General features: G+C 48.2%; 1 protein-coding gene across 1 annotated transcript; it reads left to right on the plus strand.

The window, feature by feature from the left end:
- Positions 1-503: 503 nt before the first annotated feature.
- Positions 504-20095, plus strand: fam117ba (family with sequence similarity 117 member Ba; the record flags this gene model as incomplete). The annotated part of the gene is made up of 8 exons (XM_045699656.1): positions 504-809; positions 4787-4939; positions 5009-5092; positions 6118-6231; positions 14085-14228; positions 14384-14600; positions 14838-14958; positions 19505-20095. Coding segments are annotated over 8 exons (1479 nt in total), but the record flags the coding sequence as incomplete, so codon positions are not given.
- Positions 20096-24790: the final 4695 nt, after the last annotated feature.

Consider the following 24790-nt stretch of genomic DNA (forward strand, 5'->3'; position numbering starts at 1 on the left):
CTTCAAAAAAATCACTATGAGAAATCGTCTCCCCAAGTGAGCCTGACCCTGGCTGATGGACTATACACGTTATATTGTGTGTTGCTGACAACTGCCTCAAAGTCCAATAGATTTCAGGCATTGTTTTTGTTCTGTAACTGAAAATAATCCGTTCCGTGACTGTTAAACCCATATAGACCGGTGGGTTTAGACGGTCTGAAACGCAGCCCCAGTCCGCATGGAAACCACCGCACTGTTATTTATACCGTAAATCTCGCCCCGCACACGCGCGCCTTGGTCGGTGCAGATCATCTGCACCACGCGCCCTAGCAACTGCAGCATCAGCACGAGCCGCGCGGTGACTCGCTACGACAAAAGCCACACACGGGATCCGCTGTGACGGTCTCTCTCCGTTCTGCAAGCAAAGGATCTTCCAGCCCTGTTATTTCCCTGATATTCTCCGCGCTAATCTGCAACGTGGATCCTCGCTATCTGAAATATTTTACATCATTTTCATCGGATGATATATTTTCACCATCACGACAAAAACGGACTGCTCATTGATCAACAACACCGCGCGTTTCAGCAGGCGGGCTACAGCAACGCCCATAGCAACTTCTCTATGCGCATCCTCGAGCCATCTGTTCATTACTGCTTGTTTGTGTCTGTCGTCTACGTCTCCGACATCTCTGCTCCGCTGTCGCCTTCTCCCGGTTCCTCTCCCGGTTCCTCTCCCCAGATCCCCCCAGTCTCGTCTCCAGATTAGCGGCAGGTCTCATCTCTCGCCTCGCTGCTGGGCACGTACCCTCCATCACAAGGCCTCTTCACAGGTGAGCCAATCGCTGGATCTGATTATCAACCGGATAATACTACCGGTAATGAATGCACGGCTCGGCATTGATCATACATTTATCATTTCTCTTCTCTTGATCGTGGCTGTGTGTCCTTAATAGTGATGACTACTGTAACATGTTGTTGTTCCATGTTTAAGAGTGTGGTCCTGCAGAGAGAGAGAGGGGGAGAGAGAGGGGAGAGAGAGAAAGAGAGAGCACATTGTGGGCATCTGGTTTGTGTTTGGATCCAGATATGCAGTATGAAGTGCCCTAGTCCCATAGCAACAGTGATGCTTGGTTCTGAGGGAAAGGGAGGGCTGTACTGCCAAATATAGCTTCTCTGCTGGACCAGCTCTCTCTCTTGTGTTCGGGTTCATCTGAGCAGCATGACAATCATAGCAGACCCAGCTTGTTTCTTCATTGAAACAGGGTTGAGGAGACAGGGGGTGGAGGAGACAGGGGGTAGAGGGGACAGGGGGTCGAGGGACAGGGGGTAGAGGGGACAGGGGATAGAGGGACAGGGGATAGAGGGACAGGGGGTAGAGGGACAGGGGGTAGAGGGGATAGGGGGTAGAGGGGACAAGGGGTAGAGGGACAGGGGGTAGAGGAGACACGGGGTAGAGGGGACAGGGGGTAGAGGGGACAGGGGGTAGAGGGGACAGGGGGTAGGGGGACAGGGGGTAGTGGAGACAGGGGTAGAGGGGGTAGAGGGGACAGGGGGTAGAGGGTAGAGGGACAGGGGTAGAGGGACAGGGGGTAGAGGAGACAGGGGGTAGAGGGGACAGGGGGTAGAGGAGACAGGGGGTAGAGGGGACAGTGGGTAGAGGAGACATGGGGTAGAGGAGACAGGGGGTAGAGGAGACAGGGGGTAGAGGGGACAGGGGGATATCTGGGGACAGGGGGATATCTGGGGACAGGGGGTAGAGGGACAGGGGGTAGAGGAGACAGGGGGTAGAGGAGACAGGGGTAGAGGGGACAGGGGGTTGAGGAGACAGGGGTAGAGGGACAGGGGGATATCTGGGGACGGGGTAAAGGGACAGGGGGATATCTGGGGACGGGGTAGAGGGACAGGGGGTAGAGGGGACTGGGGGATATCTGGGGACAGGGGGTAGAGGGGACAGGGGGTAGAGGGACAGGGGGTAGAGGAGACAGGGGGTAGAGGGGACAGGGGTTAGAGGGGACAGGGGGTAGAGGAGACAGGATAGAGGGGACAGGGGGTAGAGGAGACAGGGGGTAGAGGGGACAGGGGGTAGAGGGGACAAGAGGATATCTGGGATCAGGGGTAGAGGGAAAGGGAGTAGAGGAGACAGGGGGTAGAGGGGACAGGGGGTAGAGGGGACAAGGGGTAGAGGGGACAGGGGGTAGAGGGACAGGGGGTAGAGGAGACAGGGGGTAGAGGAGACAGGGGGTAGAGGGGACAGGGGGTAGAGGGGACAGGGGGTAGAGGGACAGGGGGTAGAGGAGACAGGGGGTAGAGGGGACAGGGGGTATAGGGGACAGGGGGTAGAGGGGACAGGAGGATATCTGGGGACAGGGGGTAGAGGGACAGGGGGTAGAGGGGACAGGGGTAGAGGGACAGGGGGTAGAGGGGACAAGGAGTAGAGGGACAGGGGGATATCTGGGGACAGGGGGTAGAGGGACTGAGGGTAGAGGGGACAGGGGGTAAAGGGGACAGGGGGTAGAGGGGACAGGAGGATATCTGGGGACAGGGGGTAGAGGGGACAGGGGGTAGAGGAGACAGGGAGTAGAGGGGACAGGGGGTAGAGGGACAGGGGGTAGAGGGGACAGGGGGTTGAGGAGACAGGGGGTAGAGGGGACAGGGGGTAGAGGGGACAGGAGGATATCTGGGGACAGGAGGATATCTGGGCACATGGGGTAGAGGGGACAGGGGGTAGTGGGACAGGGGGTAGAGGGGACAGGGGGTAGAGGGACAGGGGTAGAGGAGACAGAGGGTAGAGGAGACAAGGGGTAGAGGGGACAGGGGGTAGAGGGGACAGGGGGTAGAGGGGACAGGGGGTAGAGGGGACAGGGGGTAGAGGGGACAGGAGGATATCTGGGGACAGGGGGTAGAGGGACAGGGGGTAGAGGGGACAGGGGTAGAGGGACAGGGGGTAGAGGGGACAAGGAGTAGAGGGACAGGGGGATATCTGGGGACAGGGGGTAGAGGGACTGAGGGTAGAGGGGACAGGGGGTAAAGGGGACAGGGGGTAGAGGGGACAGGAGGATATCTGGGGACAGGGGGTAGAGGGGACAGGGGGTAGAGGAGACAGGGAGTAGAGGGGACAGGGGGTAGAGGGACAGGGGGTAGAGGGGACAGGGGGTTCAGGAGACAGGGGTAGAGGGGACAGGGGGTAGAGGGGACAGGAGGATATCTGGGGACAGGAGGATATCTGGGCACATGGGGTAGAGGGGACAGGGGGTAGTGGGACAGGGGGTAGAGGGGACAGGGGGTAGAGGGACAGGGGGTAGAGGAGACAGAGGGTAGAGGAGACAGGGGGTAGAGGGGACAGGGGGTAGAGGGGACCGGGGGTAGAGGGGACAGGAGGATATCTGGGGACAGGGGGTAGAGGGGACAGGGGTAGAGGGACAGGGGGTAGAGGGGACAGGGGGTAGAGGGACAGGGGGTAGAGGGGACAAGGAGTAGAGGGACAGGGGGATATCTGGGAACAGGGGGTAGAGGGACAGAGGGTAGAGGGACAGGGGGTAGAGGGGACAGGGGGTAGAGGGGACAGGGGGTAGAGGGGACAGGAGGATATCTGGGGACAGGGGGTAGAGGGGACAGGGGGTATAGGAGACAGGGAGTAGAGGGGACAGGGGGTAGAGGGACAGGGGGTTGAGGGGACAGGGGGTTGAGGGGACAGGGGTAGAGGGGACAGGGGGTAGAGGGGACAGGAGGATATCTGGGGACAGGGGGTAGAGGAGACATGGGGTAGAGGGGACAGGGGGTAGAGGGACAGGGGGTAGAGGGGGTAGAGGGACAGGGGGTAGAGGAGACGGGGTAGAGGGGACAGGGGGTAGAGGGGACAGGGGGTAGGGGGACAGGAGGATATCTGGGGACAGGGGGTAGAAGGGACAGGGGGTAGATGGTCTGTATGATGGCTAAGGGTTTATATGGCTGGTTGGATGGTCTGTATGATGGCTAAGGGTTTATATGGCTGGGTTGGATGGTCTGTATGATGGGTTAGGGTTTATATGGCTGGGTTGGATGGTCTGTATGATGGCTAAGGGTTTATATGGCTGGGTTGGATGGTCTGTATGATGGCTAAGGGTTTATATGGCTGGGTTGGATGGTCTGTATGATGGGTTAGGGTTTATATGGCTGGGTTGGATGGTCTGTATGATGGCTAAGGGTTTATATGGCTGGGTTGGATGGTCTGTGTCATGGCTAAGGGTTTATATGGCTGGGTTGGATGGTCTGTATGAGTTGGATGGTCTGTATGATGGGTAAGGGTTTATATGGCTGGGTTGGATAGTCTGTATGATGGGTTAGGGTTTATATGGCTGGGTTGGATGGTCTGTATGATGGCTAAGGGTTTATATGGCTGGGTTGGATGGTCTGTATGATGGGTTAGGGTTTATATGGCTGGGTTGGATGGTCTGTATGATGGCTAAGGGTTTATATGGCTGGGTTGGATGGTTAGTGTGTATTGTATTGATGGTTTACATCAGTGGGGCACCTGCCTCAGTCTGAGCATCTCACAGTAGAATGAGCTTTAGCATAGGCCTGTGGAGGGTTAGGGATTGGACAGACAGACAGAGGGTCAAACCATCTGTCTAGCTGGCCCAGACCCTATCCCCAGCCAACAGATGCTTATAGGGTCGCTCTGGGCTCTGGGTAGATAGGCTTTCTGTTGACATAGCTAATGTTTGTTTACTAACACAAGGGCTGTTTACAAACAACTCTTTGCTAATTTGTTAGAATGAAATGTATTTCTTATATTCCCCTCTCTTCTTCTCCTCCTGTCTTTCTGCAGAGAGCAGCTGATTCAGCACCTCCCACTTCCTCTGGCTCCTCCCAGCTGTGGCCCCTACTTGGCACGCTCCCTGGCTCTTACCTGATTGGTCCCCGGCCTCAGGACGGAAGCTACGCCCACCACACTCCCTGCATGAGGGACAAGGCCACTCAGGTGAGTGTGTGTATGAGTGTGTGTTTGTTTGTATGCGTGCGTCTCACCTGTCTCTCTCTGTGGTGTCAGACCCCCAGGGCCTGGGCGGATGAGAGGAGGCGGGGTAGCCACAAGAGGTCGGCCTCCTGCGGGAGCACCGACCAGCTGAAAGAGGTCAGTCACACGGTTCAGCCTCTGCCTTTAGATAGTGACAACGTAGTGGCAACGTAGTGACAACATAGTGACAACATAGTGACAACATAGTTACAACATAGTGACAACATAGTGACAACATAGTTACAATATAGTGACAACATAGTGACAACATAGTTACAACATAGTGACAACATAGTTACAACATAGTGACAACATAGTTACAACATAGTGACAACATAGTTACAACATAGTGACAACATAGTGACACTCCACATAATGACAACATAGTGACAACATAGTGACTCTCCACATCTTAGTGCTTAGATAACGTCCTACCAATATACCCCCTAACCCAGTAACTCTTCCCTCCTCCAGATTGCTAAATTAGATAACAACATCCTACCAATATACCCCCTAACCCAGTAACTCTTCCCTCCTCCAGATTGCTAAATTAGATAACAACATCCTACCAATATACCCCCTAACCCAGTAACTCTTCCCTCCTCCAGATTGCTAAATTAGATAACAACATCCTACCAATATACCCCCTAACCCAGTAACTCTTCCCTCCTCCAGATTGCTAAATTAGATAACAACATCCTACCAATATACCCCCTAACCCAGTAACTCTTCCCTCCTCCAGATTGCTAAATTAGATAACAACATCCTACCAATATACCCCCTAACCCAGTAACTCTTCCCTCCTCCAGGTTGCTAAATTAGATAACAACATCCTACCAATATACCCCCTAACCCAGTAACTCTTCTCTCCTCCAGATTGCTAAATTAGATAACAACATCCTACCAATATACCCCAAACCCAGTAACTCTTACCTCCTCCAGATTGCTAAATTAGATAACAACATCCTACCAATATACCCCCTAACCCAGTAACTCTTCCCTCCTCCAGATTGCTAAATTAGATAACAACATCCTACCAATATACCCCAAACCCAGTAACTCTTCTCTCCTCCAGATTGCTAAATTAGATAACAACATCCTACCAATATACCCCCTAACCCAGTAACTCTTCTCTCCTCCAGATTGCTAAATTGCGACAGCAACTCCAGCGCAGTAAGCGCAGCAGCCGTCACCGCAGGGACAAGGACCGCAAGTCCCCCTTCAACGGTAGTCATGCTGCCATCATCCAGTCACAGGTACCCTACCCTGAGCCTAACCCTAACCCTAACCATCATCCAGTCACAGGCACCCTACCCTGAGCCTAACCCTAACCCTAACCATCACCCAGTCACAGGTACCCTACCCTGAGCCTAACCCTAACCATCATCCAGTCACAGGTACCCTACCCTGAGCCTAACCCTAACCCTAACCATCACCCAGTCACAGGTACCCTACCCTGAGCCTGAGCCTAACCCTAACCATCACCCAGTCACAGGTACCCTACCCTGAGCCTAACCCTAACCCTAACCATCACCCAGTCACAGGTACCCTACCCTGAGCCTAACCCTAACCATCACCCAGTCACAGGTACCCTACCCTGAGCCTGAGCCTAACCCTAACCATCACCCAGTCACAGGTACCCTACCCTGAGCCTAACCCTAACCATCACCCAGTCACAGGTACCCTACCCTGAGCCTAACCCTAACCCTAACCATCACCCAGTCACAGGTACCCTACCCTGAGCCTGAGCCTAACCCTAACCATCACCCAGTCACAGGTACCCTACCCTGAGCCTAACCCTAACCCTAACCATCACCCAGTCACAGGTACCCTACCCTGAGCCTAACCCTAACCATCACCCAGTCACAGGTACCCTACCCTGAGCCTAACCCTAACCCTAACCATCACCCAGTCACAGGTACCCTACCCTGAGCCTCATTCTATCTACTCCTTCCCCTAACCTTTAGTTACAGAGAGCACCCTAACCTTTAGTTACAGAGAGTACCCTAACCTTTAGTTACAGAGAGTACCCTAACCCTAACCTTTAGTTACAGAGAGTAACCTAACCCTAACCTTTAGTTACAGAGAGTACCCTAACCTTTAGTTATAGAGAGTGCCCTAATCTTTAGTTGTAGAGAGTACCCTAACCTTTAGTTACAGAGAGTACCCTAACCTTTAGTTACAGAGAGTACCCTAACCCTAACCTTTAGTTACAGAGAGTACCCTAACCTTTAGTTACAGAGAGTACCCTAACCTTTAGTTTTTTATTTATTTTATTTTTATTTCACCTTTATTTAACCAGGTAGGCAAGTTGAGAACAAGTTCTCATTTACAATTGCGACCTGGCCAAGATAAAGCAAAGCAGTTCGACAACATACAAAAACACAGAGTTACACATGGAGTAAAACAACATACAATCAATGATACAGTAGACAAAAATAAGACTATATACAATGTGAGCAAATGATGTGAGATAAGGGAGGTAAAGGCAAAAAAAGGCCATGGTGGCAAAGTAAATAAAGTATAGCAAGTAAAACACTGGAATGGTAGAATTATAATTTGAAGAAAGTTCAAAGTTAAAATATAAATAATATGGTGCAAAGGAGCAAAATAATAAATAAAATAAATAAATACAGTAGGGGAAGAGGTAGTAGTTTGGGCTAAATTATAGATGGGCTATGTACAGGTGCAGTGACCTGGGAGCTGCTCTGATAGCTGGTGCTTAAAGCTAGTGAGGGAGATAAGTGTTTCCAGTTTCAGAGATTTTTGTAGTTCGTTCCAGTCATTGGCAGCAGAGAACTGGAAGGAGAGACGACCAAAGGAGGAGTTGGCTTTAGGGGTGACCAGAGAGATATACCTGCTGGAGCGCGTGCTACAGGTGGGTGCTGCTATGGTGACCAGTGAGCGGAGATAAGGGGGGACTTTACCTAGCAGGGTCTTGTAGATGACCTGGAGCCAATGTGTTTGGCGACGATTATGAAGCGAAGGCCAGCCAACGAGAGCGTACAGGTCGCAGTGGTGGGTAGTATATGGGGCTTTGGTGACAAAACGTATGGCACTGTGATAGACTGCATCCAGCTTGTTGAGTAGGGTATCGGAGGCTATTTTGTAAATGACATCGCCGAAGTCGAGGATTGGTAGGATGGTCAGTTTTACGAGGGTATGTTTGGCAGCATGAGTGAAGGATGCTTTGTTGCGAAATAGGAAGCCAATTCTAGATTTAACTTTGGATTGGAGATGATTGATGTGAGTCTGGAAGGAGAGTTTACAGTCTAACCAGACACCTAGGTATTTGTAGTTATCCACAAATTCTAAGTCAGAACCGTCCAGAGAAATTATGCTGGACAGGCGGGCAGGTGCAGGCAGCGATCGGTTGAAGAGCATGCATTTAGTTTTACTTGTATTTAGGAGCAGTTGGAGACCACGGAGAGTTGTATGGCATTGAAGCTCGTCTGGAGGGTTGTTAACACAGTGTCCAAAGAAGGGCCAGAAGTATACAGAATGGTGTCGTCTGCGTAGAGGTGGATCAGAGATTCACCAGCAGCAAGAGCGACATCATTGATGTACACAGAGAAAAGAGTTGGCCCAAGAATTGAACCCTGTGGTACCCCCATAGAGACTGCCAGAGGTCCGGACAGCAGGCCCTCCGATTTGACACACTGAACTCTATCAGAGAAGTAGTTGGTGAACCAGGCGACGCAATCGATGGAGAAACCAATGCTACTGAGTCTGCCGATGAGGATGTGGTGATTAACCTGTCTAGGCTAGGCGGGACGAATTCGTCCCACCTACGTAACAGCCACTGCTATCCTGTGGCGCGATTTTCAAAACCTTAAAAATCCTATTACTTCAATTTCTCAAACATATGACTATTTTACAGCCATTTAAAGACAAGACTCTCGTTAATCTAACCACACTGTCCGATTTCAAAAAGGCTTTACAACGAAAGCAAAACATTAGATTATGTCAGCAGAGTACCAAGCCAGAAATAATCAGACACCCATTTTTCAAGCCAGCATATAATGTCACCAAAACCCAGAAGACAGCTAAATGCAGCACTCACCTTTGATGATCTTCATCAGATGACAACCCTAGGACATTATGTTATACAATACATGCATGTTTTGTTCAATCAAGTTCATATTTATATCAAAAACCAGCTTTTTACATTAGCATGTGACGTTCAGAACTAGCATACCCCCCGCAAACTTCCGGGGAATTCGCTAACATTTTACTAAATTACTCACGATAAACGTTCACAAAAAGCATAACAATTATTTTAAGAATTATAGATACAGACCTCCTCTATGCACTCGATATGTCCGATTTTAAAATAGCTTTTTGGTGAAAGCACATTTTGCAATATTCTAAGTACATAGCCCAGGCATCACGGGCTCGCTATTTAGACACCCGGCAAGTTTAGCACTCACCATAATCATATTTACTATTATAAAAGTTTGATTACCTTTTGTTGTCTTCGTCAGAATACACACCCAGGACTGCTACTTCAATAACAAATGTTGGTTTGGTCCAAAATAATCCATCGTTATATCCGAATAGCGGCGTTTTGTTTGTGCGTTCCAGACACTATCCGAAATAGTAAAGAAGTGTCGCGCGCATGGCGCAATTCGTGACAATAAAATTCTAAGTATTCCATTACCGTACTTCGAAGCATGTCAACCGCTGTTTAAAATCAATTTTTACGACATTTTTCTCGTAGAAAAGCGATAATATTCCGACAGGGAATCTCCTTTTCGGCAAACAGAGGAAAAAATCCCAAAGGCGGGGGCGGTCGGGGTCACGCGCATAAGCCAGTGTCCCTTGATCGGCCACTTGAGAAAGGCGATAATGTGTTTCAGCCTGGGGCTGGAATGACGACATTCTGTTTTTTCCCGGGCTCTGAGAGCCTATGGAAGACGTGGGAAGTGTCACGTTAGAGCAGAGATCCTTAGTAAATGATAGAGATGGAAAACAAGTTCAAGAAATGGTCAGACAGGCCACTTCCTGTAAAGGAATCTCTCAGGTTTTGACCTGCCATTTGAGTTCTGTTATACTCACAGACACCATTCAAACAGTTTTAGAAAATGTAGGGTGTTTTCTATCCATATGTAATAAGTATATGCATATTCTAGTTACTGGGTAGGAGTGGTAACCAGATTAAATCGGGTATGTTTTTTATCCAGCCGTGTCAATACTGCCCCCTAGCCCTAACAGGTTAACAGAGTCAAAAGCTTTGGCCAGGTCAATGAATACGGCAGCACAGTATTGTTTCTTATCGATGGCGGTTACGATGTCGTTTAGGACCTTGAGCGTGGCTGAGGTGCACCCATGACCAGCTCTGAAACCAGATAGCATAGCGGAGAGGGTGCGGTGGGATTCGAAATGGTCGGTAGAGAGAGTACCCTAACCCTAACCTTTAGTTACAGAGAGTACCCTAACCTTTAGTTACAGAGAGTACCCTAACATTTAGTTACAGAGAGTACCCTAACCTTTAGTTACAGAGAGTACCCTAACCTTTAGTTACAGAGAGTACCCTAACCCTAACTTTTAGTTACAGAGAGTACCCTAACCTTTAGTTACAGAGAGTACCCTAAACTTTAGTTACAGAGAGTACCCTAACCTTTAGTTACAGAGAGTACCCTAACCCTGACCTTTAGTTACAGAGAGTACCCTAACCTTTAGTTACAGAGAGTACCCTAACCCTAACCTTTAGTTACAGAGAGTACACTAACCTTTAGTTACAGAGAGTACCCTAACCCTAACCTTTAGTTACAGAGAGTACCCTATCTATTAGTTGCAGAGTGTATCCTCATCCTAACAGTATGGTAGACATGCTTTCTCTGGTTGTTTCTCAGTATTCATACTGCCGTTCTCCACATTCTGATGCTCCGAGTCCATTCTCCTACCATATTCTTTTGAGTACGTTCTTGTCAGGATGAGAGTGTGGAGAATGTATAAAACGATACATTTGAGAAGCTCTCGCACTCCACCTCGTGTATTATCTCACGCTGCATCTCCCCATTCACTGAACCTTCTTCCCGCAACGACAAAGGCAACAATAGAGACCAAACAAGAGACATACAAAGTAAACGTTTTACTGCATAATAATCAGCTGGAAATGTGAATCGTAATAATCTAGCTAGCCAGCTAGTTAAACAGGCAAAAACAACCTGAAACTAATGTTATGCAAGGGTTATGGTTAAATATGTAGATTTACATTTTTGTGGGTAGCTACCAATTGTTCGTGGGTAGCTAGCTAGCCACCTAGCCCTACAGACGGCGGCAGTGTAGCCTAGTGGTTAGAGCGTTGGACTAGTAACCGAAAGGTTGCAAGAACAAATCACTGAGCTGACAAGTTAAACATCTGTCGTTCTGCCCCTGAACAAGGCAGTTAACCCACTGTTCCTAGGCTGTCATTGTAAATAAGAATTTGTTCTTAACTGACTTGCCAAGTTAAATAAAGGTAAAAAAAAAAAAAATAGACTTACTATGGACTTCCCCATTCCCTGGACAACAATGACAATAGAGACGAAACAGGATATACACAAAGCAACCATTTTACTTCATAACTATCAGCTAGCTATATGTGAATCGGAATAATGTACCTAACCAGATAGTATAACAGGCAAAAATGACCTAAAACTAATATTATGCAAGATAGATGTAAATTCTTCATGGGTAGCTAGCTAACAATTCTTAGTGGCTATCTGGCTAGCTAGCAGTACTAGTAGCTAGCCAGTTAGCCCTAATGACTTATTATGGGCTTGCAGTCTACAGCACGAAGGCAGGTAAACATGCCAAAATTAACACAGCATGTATTTATCAACGTAGCAAGATGATAAAATATTGTAGTCAGGCAACTTCTAAGATGTGAATAGGCAACATTTCATTCTGAAATCAGGGTTGTATTTTCTCTCACATCAGCTCAAATAAAGTTGCATAAGTTTTTCAGGTTGTTGCATCATATTTCTTTGCATACTATCCGTTGAAACTTGCATCAACGCGTGCGTGAAATTATGTACAAACGGAGTACGCATTTGAGAAGTGCCCTCCATGATGCGTTTCACATACTTTGATTTGGACTCATACACCAACCCCCCTCGTGCTCGGGGCAAGGTAGTATGCATTTAGAGAAACACCCTCTGTGTATTATGAAGGTGTAGCAGAATGGTAGACAGGGTTTCTCTGTGTATTGTGAAGGTGTAGCAGTATGGTAGACAGGGTTTCTCTGTGTATTGTGAAGGTGTAGCAGTATGGTAGACAGGGTTTCTCTGTGTATTGTGAAGGTGTAGCAGTATGGTAGACAGGGTTTCTCTGTGTATTGTGAAGGTGTAGCAGTATGGTAGACAGGGTTTCTCTGTGTATCGTGAAGATGTAGCAGTATGGTAGACAGGGTTTCTCTGTGTATTGTGAAGGTGTAGCAGTATGGTAGACAGGGTTTCTCTGTGTATTATGAAGGTGTAGCAGTATGGTAGACAGGGTTTCTCTGTGTATTGTGAAGGTGTAGCAGTATGGTAGACAGGGTTTCTCTGTGTATCGTGAAGGTGTAGCAGTATGGTAGACAGGGTTTCTCTGTGTATCGTGAAGGTGTAGCGGTATGGTAGAAAGGTTTTCTCTGTGTATCGTGAAGGTGTAGCGGTATGGTAGACAGGGTTTCTCTGTGTATTGTGAAGGTGTAGCAGTATGGTAGACAGGGTTTCTCTGTGTATTGTGAAGATGTAGCAGTATGGTAGACAGGGTTTCTCTGTGTATTGTGAAGGTGTAGCAGTATGGGAGACAGGGTTTCTCTGTGTATTGTGAAGGGGTAGCAGTATGGTAGACAGGGTTTCTCTGTGTATTGTGAAGGTGTAGCAGTATGGTAGACAGGGTTTCGCTCTCTGTGTCTCTAGGCCCAGATGCCGAATAAGACCATCCTGATCCCCATCTCTAAGGGTTAACCCTACCCCCCATATCTAGGGGTTAACCCTAAACCCCATCTCTAAGGGTTAATCCTAACCTCCATCTCTAAGGGTTAACCCTAACCCCATCTCTAAGGGTTAACCCTAACCCCATCTCTAAGGGTTAACCCTAACCCCCATCTCTAAGGGTTAACCCTAACCCCCATCTCTAAGGGTTAACCCTAACCCCCATCTCTAAGGGTTAACCCTAACCCCATCTCTAAGGGTTAACCCTAACCCCATCTCTAAGGGTTAACCCTAACCCCATCTCTAAGGGTTAACCCTAACCCGTGTCTCTAAGGGTTAACCCTAACCCCTATCTCTAAGGGTTAACCCTAACCCCTATCTCTAAGGGTTAACCCTAACTCCTATCTCTAAGGGTTAACCCTAACTCCTATCTCTAAGGGTTAACCCTAACCCCATCTCTAAGGGTTAACCTATCTCTAAGGGTTAACACTAACCCCATCTCTAAGGGTTAACCCTAACCCCATCTCTAAGGGTTAACCCTAACCCCATCTCTAAGGGTTAACCTATCTCTAAGGGTTAACCCTAACCCCCATCTCTAAGGGTTAACCCCAAACCCCCATCTCTAAGGGTTAACCCATCTCTAAGGGTTAACCCTAACCCCCATCTCTAAGGGTTAAGCCTAACCCCCATCTCTAAGGGTTAACCCATCTCTAAGGGTTAACCCTAACCCCCATCTCTAAGGGTTAACCCTAACCCCCATCTCTAAGGGTTAACCCTAACCCCCATCTCTAAGGGTTAACCCATCTCTAAGGGTTAACCCTAACCCCATCTCTAAGGATTAACCCTAACCCCATCTCTAAGGGTTAACCCTAACCCCATCTCTAAGGGTTAACCCTAACCCCCATCTCTAAGGGTTAACCCTAACCCCATCTCTAAGGGTTAACCCTAACCCCCATCTCTAAGGGTTAACCCATCTCTAAGGATTAACCCTAACCCCATCTCTAAGGGTTAACCCTAACCCCCATCTCTAAGGGTTAACCCTAACCCCCATCTCTAAGGGTTAACCCTAACCCCATCTCTAAGGGTTAACCCTAACCCCATCTCTAAGGGTTAACCCTAACCCCATCTCTAAGGGTTAACCCTAACCCCATCTCTAAGGGTTAACCCTAACTCTACCACTAACCTTTCCCCTGTCTGTATGTAAGGCCCAGATGCCCAATAAGACTATCCTGATCCCCGTCCCCAAGTCGACGACGCCGCGCTTCCGGAACAGCGTGGAGGGTCTCAACCAGGAGATCGAACGCATCATCATCCGTGACACACCGCAACTACGAGATGAGGTTATTATTGTGAGTCCTTGTTCTTGTTCACACACACACACACACACACACACACACACACACACACACACACACACACACACACACACACACACACACACACACACACACACACACACACACAACAAATCAAGTGTTATTATTTATGTGTGCTTTGGGTTCAGCCCCAAGATGTCCCAGACGGGCACCGCGCCCCCCCACCCCTCCCCCTCCAGCGCAGCAGCTCCACCCGAAGCATCGACACACAGACCCCCTCAGGGGGGGGCCTCGGTGGCGGTAAGCATAGCAACAGCAGCAGCCGGCCCGACTCCATCTCTCCCTCCTACCTCACCATCCTCAACGATATGGGAGGAGGCAGCCCCTACCCCGCAGAGGAGAAAGGTACACACACACACACACACACACACACACACACACACACACACACACCCATAGCTTTGTCCCCCTCACCCTGCATATTGTGACTGACCTGCTCTCTGTCTGTCTGCCTGCCTGCCTGCCTGCCTACCTGCCTACCTGTCTGTCTGTCTGTCTGTCTGTCTGTCTGTCTGTCTGTCTGTCTGTCTGCCTGTCTGCCTGTCTGCCTGTCTGCCTGCCTGTCTGTCTGTCTGTCCTCAGATCTGGGTCCCTGCTCTCCTCTCCCGAAGTATGCAGCGTCTCCGAAGCCCAACAACAGTTACATGTTCAAGAGGGAGCCGCCGGAGGGCTGTGAGAAGGTCAAGGTCTTTGAGGAGTCACTGTGAGTACAGCCTAACCCCTAACCCCTGACCCTAACCCCTGACCCCTAACCCCTACTCCCTAACCCCTAACCGTCCTGAGGGCTGTGAGAGTACACCCTAACCTCTAAACCTAACCCCTGACCTCTACTTTCTCATTTAAAATGTCATAATAACAATACACATTAACATATCAGCCTCCCCATATCCTCCTAACAGATCAGCCTCCCCATATCCTCCTAACATATCAGCCTCCCCATATCCTCCTAACATATCAGCCTCCCCATATCCTCCTGAACATATCAGCCTCCCCATATCCTCCTAACATATCAGCCTCCCCATATCCTCCTAACAGATCAGCCTCCCCATATCCTCCTAACAGATCAGCCTCCCCATATCCTCCTAACAGTTCAGCCTCCCCATATCCTCCTAACATATCAGCCTCCCCAAATCCTCCTAACATATCAGCCTCCCCATATCCTCCTGACATATCAGCCTCCCCATATCCTCCTGAACATATCAGCCTCCCCATATCCTCCTGAACATATCAGCCTCCCCATATCCTCCTAACATATCAGCCTCCCCATATCCTCCTGAACATATCAGCCTCCCCATATCCTCCTAACAGATCAGCCTCCCCATATCCTCCTGACATATCAGCCTCCACATATCCTCCTGACATATCAGCCTCCCCATATCCTCCTAACATATCAGCATCCCCATATCCTCCTAACATATCAGCCTCCCCAAATCCTCCTAACATATCAGCCTCCCCATATCCTCCTGACATATCAGCCTCCCCATATCCTCCTGACATATCAGCCTCCCCATATCCTCCTGACATATCAGCCTCCCCATATTCTTCTGACATATCAGCCTCCCCATATCCTCCTGAACATATCAGCCTCCCCATATCCTCCTGAACATATCAGCCTCCCCATATCCTCCTGACATATCAGCCTCCCCATATCCTCCTGACATATCAGCCTCCTCATATCCTCCTGACATATCAGCCTCCCCATATCCTCCTAACATATCAGCCTCCCCATATCCTCCTAACAGATCAGCCTCCCCATATCTTCCTGACATATCAGCCTCCCCATATCCTCCTAACAGATCAGCCTCCCCATATCCTCCTAACATATCAGCCTCCCCATATCCTCCTAACATATCAGCCTCCCCATATCCTCCTGAACATATCAGCCTCCCCATATCCTCCTAACATATCAGCCTCCCCATATCCTCCTAACAGATCAGCCTCCCCATATCCTCCTAACAGATCAGCCTCCCCATATCCTCCTGAACATATCAGCCTCCCCATATCCTCCTGAACATATCAGCCTCCCCAAATCCTCCTAACATATCAGCCTCCCCATATCCTCCTGACATATCAGCCTCCCCATATCCTCCTGAACATATCAGCCTCCCCATATCCTCCTGAACATATCAGCCTCCCCATATCCTCCTAACATATCAGCCTCCCCATATCCTCCTGAACATATCAGCCTCCCCATATCCTCCTAACAGATCAGCCTCCCCATATCCTCCTGACATATCAGCCTCCACATATCCTCCTAACAGATCAGCCTCCCCATATCCTCCTGACATATCAGCCTCCCCATATCCTCCTAACATATCAGCCTCCCCATATCATCCTAACATATCAGCCTCCCCAAATCCTCCTAACATATCAGCCTCCCCATATCCTCCTGACATATCAGCCTCCCCATATCCTCCTGACATATCAGCCTCCCCATATCCTTCTGACATATCAGCCTCCCCATATCCTCCTGAACATATCAGCCTCCCCATATCCTCCTGACATATCAGCCTCCCCATATCCTCCTGACATATCAGCCTCCCCATATCCTCCTGACATATCAGCCTACCCATATCCTCCTAACATATCAGCCTCCCCATATCCTCCTAACAGATCAGCCTCCCCATATCTTCCTGACATATCAGCCTCCCCATATCCTCCTAACAGTTCATCCTCCCCATATCCTCCTAACATATCAGCCTCCCCATATCCTCCTAACATATCAGCCTCCCCATATCCTCCTGACATATCAGCCTCCCCATATCCTCCTGACATATCAGCCTCCCCATATCCTCCTGACATATCAGCCTCCCCATATCCTCCTGACATATCAGCCTCCCCATATCCTTCTGACATATCAGCCTCCCCATATCCTCCTAACAGTTCAGCCTCCCCATATCCTCCTAACATATCAGCCTCCCCATATCCTCCTGACATATCAGCCTCCCCGTATCCTCCTGACATATCAGCCTCCCCATATCCTCCTGACATATCAGCCTCCCCATATCCTCCTGACATATCGGCCTCCCCATATCCTCCTGACATATCAGCCTCCCCATATCCTTCTGACATATCAGCCTCCCCATATCCTCCTAACATATCAGCCTCCCCATATCCTCCTAACATATCAGCCTCCCCATATCCTCCTGACATATCAGCCTCCCCATATCCTCCTGAACATATCAGCCTCCCCATATCCTCCTGAACATATCAGCCTCCCCATATCCTCCTAACATATCAGCCTCCCCATATCCTCCTGAACATATCAGCCTCCCCATATCCTCCTAACAGATCAGCCTCCCCATATCCTCCTGACATATCAGCCTCCACATATCCTCCTAACAGATCAGCCTCCCCATATCCTCCTGACATATCAGCCTCCCCATATCCTCCTAACATATCAGCCTCCCCATATCATCCTAACATATCAGCCTCCCCAAATCCTCCTAACATATCAGCCTCCCCATATCCTCCTGACATATCAGCCTCCCCATATCCTCCTGACATATCAGCCTCCCCATATCCTTCTGACATATCAGCCTCCCCATATCCTCCTGAACATATCAGCCTCCCCATATCCTCCTGACATATCAGCCTCCCCATATCCTCCTGACATATCAGCCTCCCCATATCCTCCTGACATATCAGCCTACCCATATCCTCCTAACATATCAGCCTCCCCATATCCTCCTAACAGATCAGCCTCCCCATATCTTCCTGACATATCAGCCTCCCCATATCCTCCTAACAGTTCAGCCTCCCCATATCCTCCTAACATATCAGCCTCCCCATATCCTCCTAACATATCAGCCTCCCCATATCCTCCTGACATATCAGCCTCCCCATATCCTCCTGACATATCAGCCTCCCCATATCCTCCTGACATATCAGCCTCCCCATATCCTCCTGACATATCAGCCTCCCCATATCCTTCTGACATATCAGCCTCCCCATATCCTCCTAACAGTTCAGCCTCCCCATATCCTCCTAACATATCAGCCTCCCCATATCCTCCTGACATATCAGCCTCCCCGTATCCTCCTGACATATCAGCCTCCCCATATCCTCCTGACATATCAGCCTCCCCATATCCTCCTGACATATCGGCCTCCCCATATCCTCCTGACATATCAGCCTCCCCATATCCTTCTGACATATCAGCCTCCCCATATCCTCCTAACATATCAGCCTCCCCATATCCTCCTAACATATCAGCCTCCCCATATCCTCCTGACATATCAGCCTCCCCATATCCTCCTAACATATCAGCCTCCCCATATCCTCCTAACATATCAGCCTCCCCATATCCTCCTAACAGATCAGCCTCCCCATATCCTCCTAACATATCAGCCTCCCCATATCCTCCTAACATATCAGCCTCCCCACACATTGTTTTCGCCATATCACTTGCGGCCGGTAATATCAAAGTATATTATAACTAGCTGGAGCCCACCGTAGTAGAAGCTAACTCAGAACATTAAAACTAGCTGGAGCCCACCATAGTAGAAGCTAACTCAGAACATTAAAACTAGCTGGAGCCCACCATAGTAGAAGCTAACTCAGAACATTAAAACTAGCTGGAGCCCACCATAGTAGAAGCTAACTCAGAACATTAAAACTAGCTGGAGCCCACCATAGTAGAAGCTAACTCAGAACATTAAAACTAGCTGGAGCCCACCATAGTAGAAGCTAACTCAGAGCATTAAAACTAGCTGGAGCCCACCATAGTAGAAGCTAACTCAGAACATTAAAACTAGCTGGAGCCCACCATAGTAGAAGCTAACTCAGAGCATTAAAACTAGCTGGAGCCCACCATAGTAGAAGCTAACTCAGAGCATTAAAACTAGCTGGAGCCCACCATAGTAGAAGCTAACTCAGAACATTAAAACTAGCTGGAGCCCACCACAGTAGAAGCTAACTCAGAACATTAAAACTAGCTGGAGCCCACCATAGTAGAAGCTAACTCAGAACATTATAACTAGCTGGAGCCCACCATAGTAGAAGCTAACTCAGAGCATTAAAACTAGCTGGAGCCCACCATAGTAGAAGCTAACTCAGAACATTATAACTAGCTGGAGCCCACCATAGTAGAAGCTAACTCAGAACATTAATACTAGCCATGTACAGCCTTTTGTGGCCATACTTCTATTACTCCTCTTATATAGGAAAAGGGCACTCTGCTCAGTAAATACCATAAATAATCTATGTCATATTAGTGTTGAATGACAATGTGTGTGTTTGTTTTACAGTCCCAGACCCCTCCAGGAGATTCCTCCCTTCCTGTGTCCGGACCGTAACAAGGTGAACTTCATCCCTAAGAGTGGCTCAGCCTTCTGCCTGGTCAGCATCCTGAAACCCCTGCTGCCTGCCCCGGAGCTCAGCTTCAGATCAGGGGTTGGCATCCGCAGCCTGTCCCCCAGCTTGGTGCCTCTGGGTGGGGTTGGCCTGCGCAGTCTGTCCCCTTCCATGATGCCTCTCGGTGGGGTGGGCCTCCGTAGCCTGTCCCCTTCCCTAGGGGTATCCTGGGGCACCAGCACGGTCCACCAGCAACCCTGCCTGCCCAGACACCTGGAGGAACCAGAGAGCTAGAGCTCCACACCTCTGCCCTGGAGGACAGACTGCTGAATAACATGACAGATAAACATAACGAACATAAAACCCTGCCGCTGGAGACGCCTTCGACATGCTAACTCCCCTGGTCATAACTGTCCCCTGGTTCTACCTGGTCATTCTAACTCCACCCACTGGTCCAACCTGGTCCCAACGTTCCACTGATCCGATGTACCGAGAGGATACAGGAAACTACTTTTTATTTTCATCGCATTAAACCATGAAACCTCTCCACATTTTTAAATCATTATTATGTATCTTGAATTAAGATGTCTTCCAGTGTGAAGCTGGGTGGTTTCCATGGTGATCTGGGCCGTGTGGTTTCCATGGTGACCCAGGCTGTGTGGTTTCCGCGGTGATCTGGGCTCAGAGATATCGTAGCAAAACTAAGATGGGGGGACGAAAGAAAAACAATAATGTGCCTGAAGACCTGTCTCGTGGTGTCTGTCCAGTGTTCTGCTTTGTCTGCCTCCTCTCGCTCTCTCTCTCTCATTCCCTCCCTCCTTTCCTCATCTCCCTTCCTCCATCCCTTCCTTCCTCCATCCCTCCCCTTTCCTCCATCCATCCCTCCCCTTTCCTCCCTCCCTCCCCTTTCCTCCATCCCTCCCTCCCCTTTCCTCCCTCCCTCCCTTCCTCCATCCATCCCTACCCTTTCCTCCCTTCCTCCATCCTTCCCTTTTCCTCCCTCCCTCCCTCCTCCCTCCTCTTTCTTCCCTTCCTCTATCCCTCCCCTCTATCCCTCCCCACGGGTGGTTGTTGTCCTTGATGATCTTTTTGGCCTTCCTGTGACATTGGGTGCTGTAGGTGTCCTGGAGGGCAGGTAGTTTGCCCCCAGTGATGCGTTGGGTAGACCGCACCATCCTCTGCAGAGCCCTGCGGTTGTGGGCGGTGCAGTTGCCGTACCAGGCGGTGATACAGCCCAACAGGATGCTCTCAATTGTGCATCTGTAGAAGTATGTGAGGGTTTTAGGTGCCAAGTCAAATTTATTCAGCCTCCTAAGGTTGAAGAGGCGCTGTTACTTTACTGTGCCTGCCATGGGGAAGTGTCTTAAATGTACTGGATCTGGAGATAATATTGAGGCACTGTGTTTGTATTTTAGGCTGACAAGGAGAACTGGATTAAAATAGTAATAATATAACGTTATTATTAGGTTGGTTAGGGGGTTAGGGGTAATTTAAGGTTGGTTGGGGGGTTAGGGGTAATTTAAGGTTGGTTGGGGGTAATTTAAGGTTGGTTGGGGGTAATTTAAGGTTGGTTAGGGGTTAGGGGTCATTTAAGGTTGTTAGGGGTAATTTAAGGTTGGTTGGGGGCTAGGGGTAATTTAAGGTTGGTTAGGGGGTTTAGGGGCCACGTAAGGTTGGTTAGGGGGTTTAGGGGCCATTTAAGGTTGGTTAGGGGGTTAGGGGTAATTTAAGGTTGGTTAGGGGTCATTTAAGGTTGCTTAGGGGTCATTTAAGGTTGCTTAGGGGTCATTTAAGGTTGGTTAGGGGGTTATGGGCCATTTAAGGCTGGTTAGGGGTCATTTAAGGTTGGTTAGGGGTCATATAAGGTTGGTTAGGGGGTTGGGGGTAATTTAAGGTTGGTTAGGGGGTTGGGGGTAATTTAAGGTTGGTTAGGGGGTTAGGGGCTATTTAAGGCTGGTTAGGGGTCATTTAAGGTTGGTTAGGGGTCATATAAGGTTGGTTAGGGGTCATATAAGGTTGGTTAGGGGGTTAGGGGTCATTTAAGGTTGGTTAGGGGTAATTTAAGGTTGGTTAGGGGGTTAGGGGTCATTTAAGGTTGGTTAGGGGTCATTTAAGGTTGGTTAGGGAGTTAGGGGTCATTTAAGGTTGGTTAGGGGTAATTTAAGGTTGGTTAGGGGGTTAGGGGTCATTTAAGGTTGGTTAGGGGTCATTTAAGGTTGGTTAGGGGGTTAGGGGTCATTTAAGGCTGGTTAGGGGGTTAGTGTAACTTACTTAGGGTTCGGTTACTCAGCTAGAATTAGGGCTGTATTCAATCTGGATGGCTGAAGCGTTACAGACCGTGTGATAGAAATGTAAAGGTCATTTCCCATTGGAGAGCTGACATATGCAGCGTTGACCGTGAATGCAGTCTCTGCTAACACAGGAACGTTGCCTTTACATTTCTATCAGCTGGTTGAACATCAGCCATACAGATTGAATAGAGCCCTTAGGGTCGGGAGGAGTTTTGGGTGGTTATTACTAGAGCTCAGAGTTTATCCCGGTTTAGGGTCAGGGCTCTAAACGTTCTACAGAACTGTACAGACTTCTAAACTACCAGTACTGTCGACTCAGCAGAGAAATGAAGAGCTCTTCTGTCAAAGTAGAAGTTAATATTGGAGATGATATTTGATCATGTTTTACAACCTGTAGCAGTAGAGATGGGGTTTCCTGTTAAAGGTCAACTTTGGACACGATCCAAATCCGCATCTTTCCCAATTTTCAAACGTAAATGGGGTGTGCCTTTGGTGGTACATCAGTGTCATTCTAGTCAGGTGTGCACATGACCAATGTACAGTTGAAGTCGGAAGTTTACATACACCTTAACCAAACACATTTAAACTCAGTTGTTCACAATTCCTGACATTTAATCAAAGTAAAAATTCCCTGTCTTAGGTCAGTTAGGATCACCAATTTATTTTAAGAATGTGAAATGTCAGAATAATAGTAGAGAGAATGTTTTATTTCTTTCATCACATTCCCAGTGGGTCAGAAGTTTACATACACTCAATTAGTATTTGGTAGCATTGCCTTTAACAACTTAAACTTTTGTCAAATGTTGCGGGTAGCCTTCCACAAGCTTCCCACAATAAGTTGGGTGAATTTTGTCCCATTCCTCCTGACAGAGCTGGTGTAACTGAGTCAGGTTTGTAGGCCTCCTTACTCGCACACACTTTTTCAGTTATGCCCACAAATTTTCTATAGGTTTGAGGTCAGGGCTTTGTGATGGCCACTCCAATACCTTGACTTTGTTGTCCTTAAGCCATTTTGCCACAACTTTGGAAGTATGCTTGGGGTCATTGGAAGACCCATTTGCAACGAAGCTTTAACTTCCTGACTGATGTCTTGAGATGTTGCTTCAATATATCCACATAATTTTCCAGCCTCATGATGCCATCTATTTTGTGAAGTGCACCAGTCCCTCCTGCAGCAAAGCACCCCCACAACATGATGCTGCCACCCCCGTGCTTCACGGTTGGGATGATGTTCTTCGGCTTGCAAGCCTCCCCCTTTTTCCACCAAACATAACGATGGTCATTATTCTATTTTTGTTTCATCAGACCAGAGGACATTTCTCCAAAAAGTACGATCTTTGTCCCCATGTGCAGTTGCAAACCGTAGTCTGGCTTTTTTTATGGTAGTTTTGGAGAAGTGGCTTCTCCCTTAATGAGCGGCCTTTCAGGTTATGTCAATATAGTACTCGTTTTACTGTGGATATAGATACTTTTGTACCCGTTTCCTCCAGCATCTTCACAAGGTCCTTTGCTGTTGTTCTGGGATTGATTTGCACTTTTCGCACCAAAGTACGTTCATCTCTAGGAGACAGAATGCGTCTCCTTCCTGAGCGGTATGACGGCTGCGTGGTCCCATGGTGTTTATACTTGCGTACTATTGTTTGTACAGATGAACGTGGTACCTTCAGGCGTTTCGAAACTGCTCCCAAGGTTGAACCAGACTTGTGGAGGTCTACAATTTTTTTTCTGAGGTCTTGGCTGATTTCTTTTGATTTTCCCATGATGTCAAGCAAAGAGGCACTGAGTTTGAAGGTAGGCCTTGAAATCCATCCACAGGTACACCTCCAATTGACTCAAATTATGTCAATTAGCCTATCAGAAGCTTCTAAAGCCATGACATCATTTTCTGGAATTTTCCAAGCTGTTTAAAGGCACAGTCAACTTAGTGTATGTAAACTTCTGACCCACTGGAATTGTGATACAGGGAATTATAAGTTAAATAATCTCTCTGTAAACAATTGTTGGAAAAATTACTTGTGTCATGCACAAAGTAGATGTCCTAACCGACTTTCCAAAACTATAGTTTGTTAACAAGAAATTTGTGGAGTGGTTGAAAAACGAGTTTTAATGACTCCAACCTAAGTGTATGTAAACTTCGACTTCAACTGTAGCTCGTTCATTAGCTATGAAAGCCACTGTAGCTAGTTTGTTAGCTAAGCTAGCCACTGTAGCTAATTCGTTAGCTAAGCTAGCCACTGTAGCTAGTTCATTAGCTAAGCCATCCACTGTACTTAGTTTGTTAGCTAAGCTAGCCACTGTAGCTAGTTTGTTAGCTAAGCTAGCCACTGTAGCTAGTTTGTTAGCTAAGCTTGCCACTGTAGCTAGTTTGTTAGCTAAGCTAGCCACTGTAGCTAGTTGGTTAGCTAAGCTAGCCACTGTAGCTAGTTTGTTAGCTAAGCTAGCCACTAGAGCTAGTTCATTAGCTAAGCCATCCACTGTAGCTAGTTTGTTTGCTAAGCTAGCCACTATAGCTAGTTTGTTAGCAAAGCTAGCCAGTAACTCCTCCAGTATGTGTTGACATCATTTCACAGGATTTGTTTTTGGAGATCGGAAAGAAATGGCACTTCTGTAGCCAAATATCTTATTTAACCATTTTTTTAAGCAATAAATTACCATGTATGGTGGTGCATTGATCAGTTATACTGTTTAAAATACATTATTTTTGCGCTTTTGCCCAAAATCGACCTTCAAATGTATTGGCAGAGATGTCCACCAGGGTAGACTGGAGGGGATGGGAGGTGAGTTGGTAATGAAATACTAAACTTGATGACAAATAAATACTTTTAAAGAAACGCACAAATGGAAAAACATCTCAAATAACAGTTTAATAAAGTTCCTTCAACATGTCTGTTGATAACAGCCCTGTTTCATCCTATGACATTACATACATCCCCGTTGCATACATCCCCG

Source organism: Salmo salar, chromosome ssa17 (assembly GCF_905237065.1).
Source record: "Salmo salar chromosome ssa17, Ssal_v3.1, whole genome shotgun sequence".
In the NCBI taxonomy this organism is placed as follows: Eukaryota; Metazoa; Chordata; class Actinopteri; order Salmoniformes; family Salmonidae; genus Salmo; species Salmo salar.